At 38.1% G+C, this 12,574-nt stretch overlaps 1 protein-coding gene across 1 annotated transcript; it reads right to left on the bottom strand.

Annotated features, from left to right (window-relative positions):
• Window positions 1–499: 499 nt before the first annotated feature.
• LOC126753437 (dynein regulatory complex protein 1 homolog) lies at window positions 500–3,074 on the bottom strand. The gene has a single exon (XM_050464904.1). It carries the CDS (start codon window positions 2,946–2,948, stop codon window positions 720–722), a length of 2,229 nt encoding a protein of 742 aa, XP_050320861.1. The 5' UTR covers window positions 2,949–3,074; the 3' UTR covers window positions 500–719.
• Window positions 3,075–12,574: the final 9,500 nt, after the last annotated feature.

The following is a 12,574-nucleotide window of genomic DNA, read 5'->3' on the forward strand; positions in this document are numbered from 1 at the left end:
TTTTCTTTGAAAAAGAATTTCCACACTGTACTACGTATTGGAAGCATGTTCGCTTTAGTTCTTTAATTGTAGCTGCTTAAAAATTCTATATATGCAAATAGTTAGGCACTTGTGAAATAATCGGTTAATATTGCAACTAATCGAGTGGTAATTTTCGATACGATTAAACCGGTAGTTGAGAAGAAATAATCGTTTAAAATTAATTGTTCGCTTAATCTTGCATTACTAGCAATAATACCAATATTTGACGGTTTCCATCGAAGAAAAAGTGTCACCGTGTAAGCCTTTGTTTTCACTTGTTCGGTTCTTCAAAAATAAGAATCACCCGCCGCAGTATCCGTTTACGAAAATATGCTCACGAGAGTGAAATTCTCTTGCGATTGAGGCAGTCATGTTAAATAATTATCGGACCGTTATTTTAAGAAGTCATTACAAAAATTTAAAGGTAACAATCTGCATGGAGTGCAGCGACATGAGTCTAAATTAATAGCATCGATTTTGTATTTATTATGTATCAAGTTTCATTACAATCATAATTTTGACAGTATGCAAAATCAATATATACGTAACTATTATTTCTCAAAGACACTATTGGAAAAAATACTAGAACGTGTTAAATTTAAAAGTGTGTGGGTACATAAATATACTAAAAGGACCTAAAAATACAGTAATAAAAATCAGTGTAGAATTTAAATATATATCTGTATCGATTACATCGCTTATACTTTAAACTTTTGCAGCAGATGTTTCAGCTCCATATTTTGGCGGCGCAAGAAGGCACATTCCTGATCAAGTTTGGTTCGTTGCTTAAGAACCTCCACATAGTGATTCAGACCATGTTCCAGAGTCACCCACAGCTTACGCTTCTCCTTGGGGAAAAAGCTCTTGAACTTGCTCCAAAATGTTTTGATCGTCTCGTCATCAAATGGAATCGTATTGCTAAGCAATACATTTGCTTCCAGGAATTTCTTGTAGTGCATTTGTTGTTGCATTTGCTTTTTAGTGAATTCGTTCAGTGCCATTAGTACAAATACTGGTTCGACAACCAAATAGTGGTTTTTGCAATTTGGATGCGCTGCTTTGAGCTTGCTGCGGCATTCCTCCGACTGTTGTTGTATTCTAATATTCTCCGTTGGGTTTTCTTCTTCAGCGTACTCATCGAAGTCTTCATCTGGAGCAACCATATCTTCGAACTCGCGTCCTATGCGATAGAATTCGTGCATGGCCTGCTTCGGTAGTCCCCCTGGACAGTTCGGGCAATAGGCGTATGGCAGAAAACATTCCGTCAACCTTGAGATCATCTTTACATTACCGACACGCAAAGCTATGAATATATTATCCAGACGTACAATGCATTTCTCATTCTCCGAATAGGGTTCTAGAATCTTTAGAAGTTTTTCTTCAATGAGAAAACCGGCGCGATCAGCAATTTTCCTCAAAATATTACGCACTAAACCCTTCTCCAGCAACTCTTCGCACGTGCGTGTTGGAAAATCAGTAGTCGTTTTTTTCTTCTTAGCGGCCTTCAGTGTGCTGCTATTGGATGCTTTGGCAGCCTCATTAATGTCGGTCCAATCGATATCAGGCATAGACCATGGTGCTGCCAATTGCTGTTCGTGTAATATGCGATCAATTTCGAAGATCTTCGTTAAAAGATCTTTCAATTCTTTGAAATTGATTTCCCACACGAGATCGAACTTCCGTTTGTTATTGGAACGAAACTGTTGCGCTTTTAGCTCGAGATCGCTTATGCTCTCATGCAATTTTTGTATTTCAGTCAAAAACCGCTGCAATTTAGTTTCGTGTTGTTTATTGACCACGCTGATTCTCACTTTCAACGAGGCTATGTTCTCACTAAGCTTCGCCAGACGACGCTTTTGTTGATTACTAATCACTATATTCTCTTCATTACGCTTTTGTAGCACCTGATAATTATAGTCCAGCTTTTCTGAATTTATCAACACTGTATTACGGACATTACGCAGTTCCCACTCCAACATTTCGGCCTCCTTCTCCAGCCGTATACGAGTGCTGCATGTTAGCTCCTCTTGTACCGCTGCAATGCGCGCCACCTCAGCCGCATAGAATTCCTCCTTCTGCTTGGCCAAATCGAATTTCGTCTTTTCACTCTCCGCCATATCATCGTAGAATTTATTCCACTTGTTGGCCTCAGATAGAGCGATCGTTTCACGCTCTTCACTTATCGTACTCTCCAAAATGTTTAAATGACTCGTGTAAGCCATCTTAATAACCTCAATTTGACGGTCAATGCGTTCAACTAAGCAGCGCACATCGTTTGCTTGTGCCATTTGATCGGCATAGTACTTGGCGTTTATGCGATCTATCTCTTTCTGACACTGTTCAATGAGACTATCTTTGCTCGCCATTAAAGCAGCTACTTTTTCTTTTTGCTCCTCCAAGTGTTCGAATAATGCCATCGGCTCTTTGAATTCCTCCAGCTCCGACCATTTCGATGCGATTTCATTGAAACGTGCCATTGACTCAATGGATTCCTTTTCGAGATCCTGATTTAGTATACCACTACGCTCACTCTCATATTCGCGACGCATAAGTTCTCGCCTCTCATTTGCCACCTTCACATTCGTCACCAACTCCTGTCCAAACTCTATCAAATCCTTTAATTTATGATCGCTATCTTCTAGTTGGCGCTCAACTGGATCTTTTTTCTCTTCGGTCTTTTGTACCAAAGTCTTCGGTGCGGCCTTCATTCGCATTTTGTACTCTTCTCGTACAAGTTTTCGTCTTTCATCCAATGCTTTCGATGAATTCATTGGATCTGCGGAGTTTATCAACATTTTCATTCTCTCCATTTGCCAATTACTAGCATTTGAGGAGCGCGATCCAATGTCGACGATAGAAGCGTGAGCAGAGGATTTGCCCGACATAGCATCCAAAGAGGTAATCGATCCTGTAGGTTCCAAAGCCATGATGGTGGGTGTCTTGTACAACTCTTAGCAAATATATAGTATATACAATAAAAATACTTTTTTCGCAGTATATCGAAAATATTTTACTAACAAACTGATTTATTTATTTTTGTTAGCAAACAAATTCAATCGTTTCTATGGCAGTTGTTTGAGTTTGATTGTTGATTCGTTACAAAAGCATTGGTTACCAAGTTCATTTGGTTGGCTTCAATTGGTTAAAGTACATTACGAATCAAAAACACATTTTTGTATCCGAGCTCAATCTAACGAACTCAAATTATAGAATAAAGTAAAGAGAGTTAGTTATTAAAAAAATATATTGGCAAATCTCTCAAAATACCGAATTTACTGTCTTTTTTGAACTATCAACTTTCCCGTAAAGCCTCTCCGCGTTGTTTCGTATACTTTCCAATTTTTTTGTCATGCAGAACGCATTGAAAATTTCCATTGTTTAAAAAAAACAAATTAAACACATTTACCGTGCAAAAGTATCTGTAATTAGCACAAACAATTTTCTTTGACACAGTGAGTAAAGTGACACAACTAAACTAAAGAAAATTTAGCTCAATTTTCCACAGGAGAATTTTTTTTAACTCTTCTTACGAAAATAGACTAATCAGATTATAACCCCTCCCACTCCCCATAAAACATCAACTAAATGCATCAAAAAACATTCAATTTTACGCTCGACATGGTACGAGAAAGCTTTATATACACATATGTTGTATATATATAAATCATCAGGACGACGAGAAAAGTTGAAATCCGTGTGACTGTCTGTTTGTCCATGCGTCTGTCCGTCCGTGCAAGCTGTAACTTCAGTAAAAATTTAAATATCTTGATGAAACTTGGAATGCGGGTTGCTTCGTATGTACAAAAAAAAACAAATTCATAGATGAACGTAATCGGACCACTGCCACGCTCACACATCAATATATAAAACTATAATTTGGCACAGGGGATTACAGGAGTAAGAGGCACCCTTGAGCTAACAATTTTGAAAAAGTGTGTGTGGCGCGCCCTATAATCAGTTTAATGCACACATCACCTAAACCAGTAAAGCTACAATAACCAATTCCGCCGAGCACAAATATTATAAAAACTCCTACCAATAGTGTGAAAATGGATGAAATCGGAATATAACCTCGTTCACTCCCCATATAACGGTACTTTTTAAAACTACTAAAAGCGCAATAAATTAATAACTAATTACGCTACAGACATTAAATTTTACCTTCGAAATGGTATGAGAGGGCATTATGAGATTCGGTGTAAAAATTGAACGATGGGCGTGGCACCGCCCACTTTTTGTGAAATCTCAAATCTCGGGATCCGACCGACCGATTTCGACAAAACATTACTTTATTATTTCCATGTCACAGTGTGAAAATGGACTAAATCAGACAACAACCATGACTACTTCCCATATAACAAAATTTCAAATGCCTCTTGATTCTGCCACTTTCCAGTACATAAATTAAGAAGCAATTAATATTGAAAGAGTCTTTTGGTATTTTGTCCTTGTCATGTCCTTGCAGTCGTATATCTCGAGTCCTACCAATCACAATAAATATTTAGTTGAAACATGAAGAATAATATCATGGTGGAAAAGTTTCAAATCGGCGATGTGCGGATGACATACTTGTACAGTAGTCAGTTCGGGTATTGAATAGGAAAATTCACAAAACAAATAAATGTGGGCCAAGTTTTGAGAATCGAGAACTTCTTCTGCAGTGACTTCAATGTCATGAAGCGTATACAGCAACCAAGCCAGGCCGATCAATATACCATTAAGCATGTTCGTCCTCAGATATGTACGTCCTCATGCGGCGAAGTGTAGAAAAAGAAAGTCGGCAGAATATGCGCAAAAAGCTTTGAATTATGGAGTACAAGTCTAAATCGCAGTTCTTCAACGTTTCCTATGCAGTAGTCGGGAACTTGTTGTCTTTTGACTTTTGTATCTGCCCCCAATGGCACTGCCAGTGATCAAGTTCACCTTTGAGCTCCAAACGTTAGACGACGTTGTGGTTATCCCTTGAATCAATCAAGTCAATAAGATTTTCCATTTCTTTAGTTTTCAAAGCACATGCTTTTTCCGGAAAAGCGCGTCTTCAAATATTCGCTGATTGTATTCAACAGAGTAACGTACACTGAGACCCCGTAGTATTCTTCGCAAGTTCTCACGTAGAAATTTTCGCTTTTTGTTTTTTTGGCCGCAAATTCTTGGTTTTTCTTCGTAAACTTTCGGGGCTACCGCCATTTTTTTCGTGTCTGAATAAATTTCGGAACATTACAAGCAGAGTATCCATCATATTGGCCTTTGCCAAATCTAACAGACCTTATCGATTCTTCCTAAAGAATCAAGCTGTCGTTGTTTTCCCGCTATTTTCTTATTTTTCCAGTCACTAATTTTTCTATGTTAGAAAACTTGGAGGATAAAGCGCGGAGAATGTATCAATCGAACATATCACAAATGAAGGTGAATGCAGCATCTATTTCAAGTTCTCTATCAAGCCGCGTCGCTTCAAATTTAGCTCTTTCAATTGCGGATTTGTTAACAATTTAATATGCATACGTTGCTACAATTTGTAACTTCATTGGTATCTTAGCATTATTTATTATATTCAAAAATGGAGACAGTCTTTTATTTTATTTCTGAAATAAAATGGCAAATTTCTGGATTAAATTTCTGTTACTTTATATTTTTTAGATTAGTAAAATTACTAATAAGCCATTTAGCCCTTCGAGGGGCGGTATTTCCCCATTTCTCCCTCTGAAGCCGCCACTGATATAACTAATATCAGCAATTTCGAACATAAGGCTGACTTTACTCTAAATGATTGTTTTTTTTTTAGTATGTGGTATTGGGGAAAAGATAAAATCGGGTCGATACTATCCAACTTCCATATAACACATATAATGATCGCGTTTTTCTAACAGCCCTTATGTGTCAGGACTTAAACAAAAACAGAACAAATGGTTTTTTCGGCAAAATCAATTTATTTTTTCAAAATAGTCTCCTTCTGCTTCAATACAGCTTTTTGTACGGTCCAAAGGCATGTCGAATGAGTGTTTTAGCTCGTTGGCCGGTATGGCCGCCAGTATGCCGGTGCAAGCCTTTTGAATGGCCTCTACGTCTGCATAACGCTTTCCTTTCATGGGCAAATGCATTTTTCAGAAAAGGAAGAAGTCGCACGGTGCCATATCAGGTGAATACGGGGAATGATTAATGGTTAAAATGTGATTTTTGGTCAAATAATCGGTCACAAGCGTCGATCGATGAGACGTATTCTGAGCAATTTTTGGTCGTCAGTCAATTTGTGCGATAAATCGATGTTTTGTATGTTGATCCAAATTTTACCAATTTTAAAACAAAATTTAAAGTTGGCTCTTTGTTCGAAGCTCGCGCCGATAACACAAACATATTGACACTTAAAATGCATCACTTCCAATGAATGAAATGTCATGCAATTCTCACTGGACAATTGATAAAGATAACAGATTCCAACGCACCAGTCGGCATATAGATGGCGCCACCAGGGGGCACTAGATTCAAAAAGTCCTGTTTACTTTGGGACGCACCTTGTATATAAATATTAAATTGTTTAGCTTTCGATCCTCTGGTTGACGTTTTACACCTTAAATTATTTACCTGGCTTTTATTCTTGCAAGTTACAAGAGTATAAAATGTTCGGTTCCACCCGACCTTAGCTCTTCCTTACTTCTTTTTACACTTTTTTTTGTACAGCTCCTATTTACCTTTTTTACACGGTTTTACTTTTTTGGCACGTGTTTTTTATTTAAATTATGTACTTTTTTGCAATAAACTCTAAATTCCATACATAATACAAGTTCAATTTAGAACATGTTAACGTAATACTTGGATCCAAATTTTTTTTATTTTATCGTTGGTACGAATAGATTTACATGTTAAATGCGATGTATTCTTTTTTTGCACAAGTAATTTACTGTCCCAGTTAACCGTGCAATAAGGGATCAAGTGTATTCTTAATATTTCATACTTCACGTATAGTAAGCCCTTCTTGTCAAATTTTTCACTCTTGCCGTCTTGATTTTGGAATCACTGAACCTCCATTTGAATCTCAATGTAGCATGAGAAAAATTGTGAAAGCAAAAACGTCGCTCTAGGATGTCACTTCGTTGGAGCCGATCGTTGTACCGATTTTTACGATATCTTCTTTATCAATTGGAAAATTTGATCTTAACTGACAAACTATATCTCGAGTAAAAGTGCCAAAATCAACGAGATCTTCTACTTAAAACTATTTATTTTAGTAAATAAATAAGTAAGTAGATCAAGACCCTGGTCATCATATATGTATGTAATATAACACTTTTGATTAGATCTAGCACTTGCTCAATATGTGTTTATTATACTGTAGTACAATATTTATCATTTCTTCATAATCAAAAAAGGAACACGAAACATATGTATTAGATGAGGCAAGTGATCACAAAATGGCGTCTATTAGATTATAAAAAGCATTCACTGGAATTGACACACCTCCTCACTACTACTTAAACACACACACACGTTTGCATGTATGCGTATGGCAGGTCTAATTAAATGGCGGTATCTGCATGTGGTGCGCAAAAAAGAAGAGAATATGAGCAGGAATTTTATATTTTCTTTCTGACGCATTTTTTTCACAGCGCTGATCACTACGGAGCGATATTAATGTCTGTCGTATGGAGTTGCCGCAACATGTGCCACCTGACTACTTTCGGTGTTGTCTCTGTCATAACCGACGAAGCTCCATCATTCAGTACCCTAACATAAGGCTGTAAATATATAGTATACATACATATGCATACACAAGCAAACAAGCAAGATCATTGCATGACAACGCGCCATATTTTAAAAGTAATGTAGTTGCATTATTTGAATGGTGGCTGGCATGGCGAAGTCGACAAGAGGACCGTGGATGGCTTCGCCTGGTTATTGGCTCAATCACAAAATTGTTAATTTTTTAATTTCAGTCCGCAAGCGAACGTGTTTGTGACGCGTCCACCTGTTAAGAGACTGCCTTGAAGTTATGATTGTCTTTAAAGCAACAAATTCAGTCATAAGTATTAAGCCAAATGAGAACGAAAGGTTAGGAAGTCCAGGTTATTACAGATTTCCGGAGAGTACCTCAATAAGTTTTGTTGGACACATTAAAAACTGTACCTTGTAGTCACATAGGCTAAGAAGAAAGGACAAAGGATAATCAAACATGTGGATATTTCTAGAAATGTGCGTCCTAAAGAAGATCAGGGATTTCTAGGGAATATAGAACATTATACTATTATTCTATTCGCAAGACTTGGGTTTAAATCTAACTTTGACAAATTTAACGATTTTTTTGTAATAACGGGGTTCCTTAAAACTAATCGCAAACCATCAACGACCTTATTTCTGTCATCATGTATGGCTTCTTGAAAAATGGTTTAGCCCTTTGGAGTCGAATTGAAACTCTATAAATAAAGTTTAAACAAAATAATTTAAAGAAGTAATTAAAAGTAACAAATAAAGCATAGCTTAAAGGAAAATAAATTGTAAAATTATAAGTCTCTCTAACACTAATCTATGTCTTAATGAACGCAATGTTTTTATTCTACCAATACCAAAAAGAGAATGAGGCCATGTGTAGAAATTCACGCAAGGGATAAAGTTCTCTGAGCGCCATTCACTTGCGAGTGGCCAGAAACGATTATTTTACATCTCACGGCTTCCCGTCATCCGTTTGAAGGCGAGCTAATGTGAGAAAGTGAAGCATTACGATTTAAGGGGATGCACAGCTGGTTAATATCATCGTAAGAGTAAAAGCTGACATCACGGTCGCTCAAGAAGTGCGATAAACGGGACAAGGACTGAGGTAGGTCCTTCTGGCATTTACTACAGTTGCCATATAAATGAGCGCAAATTCGTTGTGAGATTTATTGTAGGAAAGAGACTCCGTCGTTGAGTCCTTGAATTCACCGCGGTGGATTCAGTCTAGCCAAAATTCGCATCAAAGCAAAGTTCTACAAAATATCACTGATTTTCGCCCTGAGCACACTTACGAGAGCTCCCCCACCAAGATGTAAAAATCTTACTTGGCGACTTTAACGCCAGGGTGGGCAAAGAATGTATCTTTAGCACAACGGTCGGTAAACTCAGCCTAAATGATGAAACATCTCCAAATGGGTTGGGGCTGATCAACTTCGCCGGGGCCCGAAATATGGTCATCTGTAGGACCAGATTCCAGTACAGGAAAATTCTTCAACCTACCTGGCTGTCTCCGGATCGAAAAGCCCTCTACCAGATCAATCTTGTTGTGATAGACAAAAGACACGTCTTCAGTGGCTTAGATATGCGTACGCTCCGAGCTCCTAGCATTGACTCGGACGTTATCAAATACAACGAAAGTTCGTCGTTGAAAAGCTGCAATCACAACATTCAGCCCAAAGATTATCTACTCAACTCGCACATCTGTCCTCTGAGAGCACTCATCAGCAACTCGATATAAGGGGACTGTGGGACGACATTTCAAACGAAACCATTGGTTTTCGGAAAGTACAAAAGAACAGCTGGTACGATGTGTAGTGCCATGTCGCAGCGGAAAAAAAACATACTGCCTACCTCGCAACGTTACAATGGACCACAATACGTGCGGGATGGGATAGATACCGAGAGTTGAAGAGGGAAGCGAGACGCACTTGCAGACATAAACAGAAAGAGAGCGAAATGCATGAGTATGAAGAGCTTGACAAGCAGGCCGACAGGAGTAATACTCGAAAGATGAATATGAAAAGATGCGGCGACCAACATAAGGTTTCAAGACCGCAGCACACTATTGTATAACCCCACGAGATGATCTAGTAACCGATGCTCAGAGCCTATTGAAATTATGGAGGGAACACTTCTCCATCCTGTTTAATAGCAGTGAAAGCGTACCACCAGGAGATGATGATGTTCCATTGTGCGACCATGAACAAGTTGGAATTGCAATTGCAACGATGGATTGCCGGCCGAACTATTCAAATACGCGGCGAAGAAGTGATAAGAAGTATGCATCAGTTTCTATGTAGAATATGGTCGGACAATAGCATGCACGACAATTGCAACTTAAGTGTGCTCTGTCCAATCTACAAAAGGCAGACCCCACAATCTGCGCCAACTACCGTAGGATAAGTCTCCTCAACATCGCATATAAGGTTCTATCGAGCGTATTGTGTGAAAGATTGAAGCCCACTGTCAGCAAACTGATTAGACTTGACCAGTGTAGTTTTTAAAATCGACACACACCATCTCTTTGTCAATTTCAAAGCTCTTTTTGACAGCACGAAAAGGAGCTGCCTTTATGTCGCTATATCTGAATATGGTACTGCCGCAAAACTAATACGGCTGTATAAACTGACGTTAAGCAATACCAAAAGCTCCGTCAGGATCGTTCGATACCAACGAAACGAGGTTTCAGACAAGGCGACACCCCTTTGTGCGTCTTTTTCAATTTACTCTTGGATAAACAATTTGAGCTGCAGAACTAAATAGAGAAGGTAGTTTCTTCTGTAACAGTGTACAGCTGCTGGCCTATGGTGGTATTGATATCATTTGCCTCAACAACCGTGTCGTTAATTCTACTTTCTCCAGAATGAATAGGTAAGCGAAGCAAATGTGTCTGGTAGTGAACGGGCAAGACGAAATATCTCCTATCATCAATCAAACAGTCATCGCACTCGCGACTTGGCACTCACGTTACTTGGTCTATTTTGGAACCAGTATTAACAGCAACAACAATGTCAGTTACTTCGGACTGAATAGACAATTGAGAAAGAAAGTCCTCTCCCGACAAACAAAAGCCAAAGTCTATAAGTCCCGCCCTGCTATATGGTGTAGAGGCATGGACGATGACAACATCTGATGAGTCGACGTTACGGGTTTTCGAGAGAAAGGTTTTGCGGAAGATTTATGGTCCTTTCCGCATTGACTACGGCGAATACCGTATTCGATGCAACGATGAGGAGTATGAGATATACGACGACATTAACATAGTTCAGCGAATGAAAACACTCCAGCTCTGAAAGTATTCGAAGCAGTACCGCCGGGGGAGGCAGAGGAAGAGGCTTCGCTTGGAATCTCCAATTGGCGCCACATTGCGAAAAGAAGAAACGACTGGCGCGCTGTTGTTAACTCGTCTATAACCACGGTGGCTATATAAGCGGTGTGTACGCCAGTAAAAAAGAGGAATCTCTTAAGCAGTCTTCCGACACTGTAAAAATAGATGAAATCGGAAGACAACCCCATCCACTCCCCATATAGCGTTACTGTTAAACACCACTAAAAGTGCGATAAATCAATAAATAAATATTAGAAGATGGGCATACAGCGTAAAAATAAAGCTACAATTAATGTAGCAGGGTAAGACTACTCGTATGCACGAATAATTCCTTTGAAGTATGCCATCTTATGACCAAAAGTTCTTCAAATCTAACTAATACTGTTCAGAACTCCATAACCTATAGTTGACTTTTTACCGCAAATATCGGTCAATGAGTGAGATATACTATAACAGAAATTCCTTTCTGTTTTTCCTCAATTTTAAACCACTCAAATTGGGCAAATTGTGATATTTTAATGAAAATAAATGAGCAAGAAATTATCTTTAGCGCTGAATTAAAATGGAATTATTCTCAGCCTCATATCCCTAATATAATCAGTTCCTATCCTCTGATTGACGTTTTCCACATCAACTCGGCCGTTCTTTACTTTTTTATTTCATTTTTTACTGGAGCTCCTTAAAACATGTTCTTCCTTTGAAACTCGGAAGCTAGGCAAGTATTTTTCATGTAGAAAAGATTATGCGCATTAATTTTACCTTTGATTTACCGCTACTCAAATTAACCCACTGACACGGACGCTACAAACTCATCAAAGCAAATGAAGACATTAAGAACGGTAGGGCGTATTACCGTTATAAGTACAAATTATAGCCTTTTCATTTTCTTCCAAAAAGGTGCCAAATTTATGGCAACAAATTAATTACTGCGTTATACTCGTACGTGAGTATAGATGTGTAAGTTAACGAGTATTTATACGTGTATTGCAATTGATGAAGACCAAAAGCTCATTAGGGTGGCTCGTAAGAGAGAGAGTAAGAAAAAACAATTGTGTCTCTACAGCTGAGCAACTTTAATGAGGCATGATGGGATTTAATCTGTAATGATTTAATGACTTCTGTTGCCTTAAGGGTTCGGCTACAAACATTCTTAAATATTCAGCAAATAATTTTCTTTGGTGTCTCATGTTGACGTCTCAAGCCCTAGGTAAGATTATTCAGGCAGATTCCATTAATAGGGTTGTGGTGATATACGATAAAATTTTGACAACATTTTCTATGAAACAGTTAAAGTATATTTTTAAAAACAATTGTACATTATAGTATGTCATTTGAAGAGTATTTTCTTAAATTTTCGTGGAAAAATATTAAAAAATACGACAATTGTTCTGGAGCGTTGCGGAAAAATTTAATTCCCTCATAACTATGAATAATCTAAACCCAAAAAATCAATATTATATCGTTAGATAATCGCTTTGCACGGCTAACGATGAATTTGAGAAAAATCGGTTAATCTGTTATTGT

This window comes from Bactrocera neohumeralis, chromosome 3 (assembly GCF_024586455.1).
Source record: "Bactrocera neohumeralis isolate Rockhampton chromosome 3, APGP_CSIRO_Bneo_wtdbg2-racon-allhic-juicebox.fasta_v2, whole genome shotgun sequence".
NCBI lineage: Eukaryota > Metazoa > Arthropoda > Insecta > Diptera > Tephritidae > Bactrocera > Bactrocera neohumeralis.

What these genes read in the sequence shown, in the direction of transcription:
- LOC126753437 (XM_050464904.1), bottom strand. Translation starts at nt 2,948, where the DNA reads ATGGCTTTGGAACCTACAGGATCGATTACCTCTTTGGATGCTATGTCG.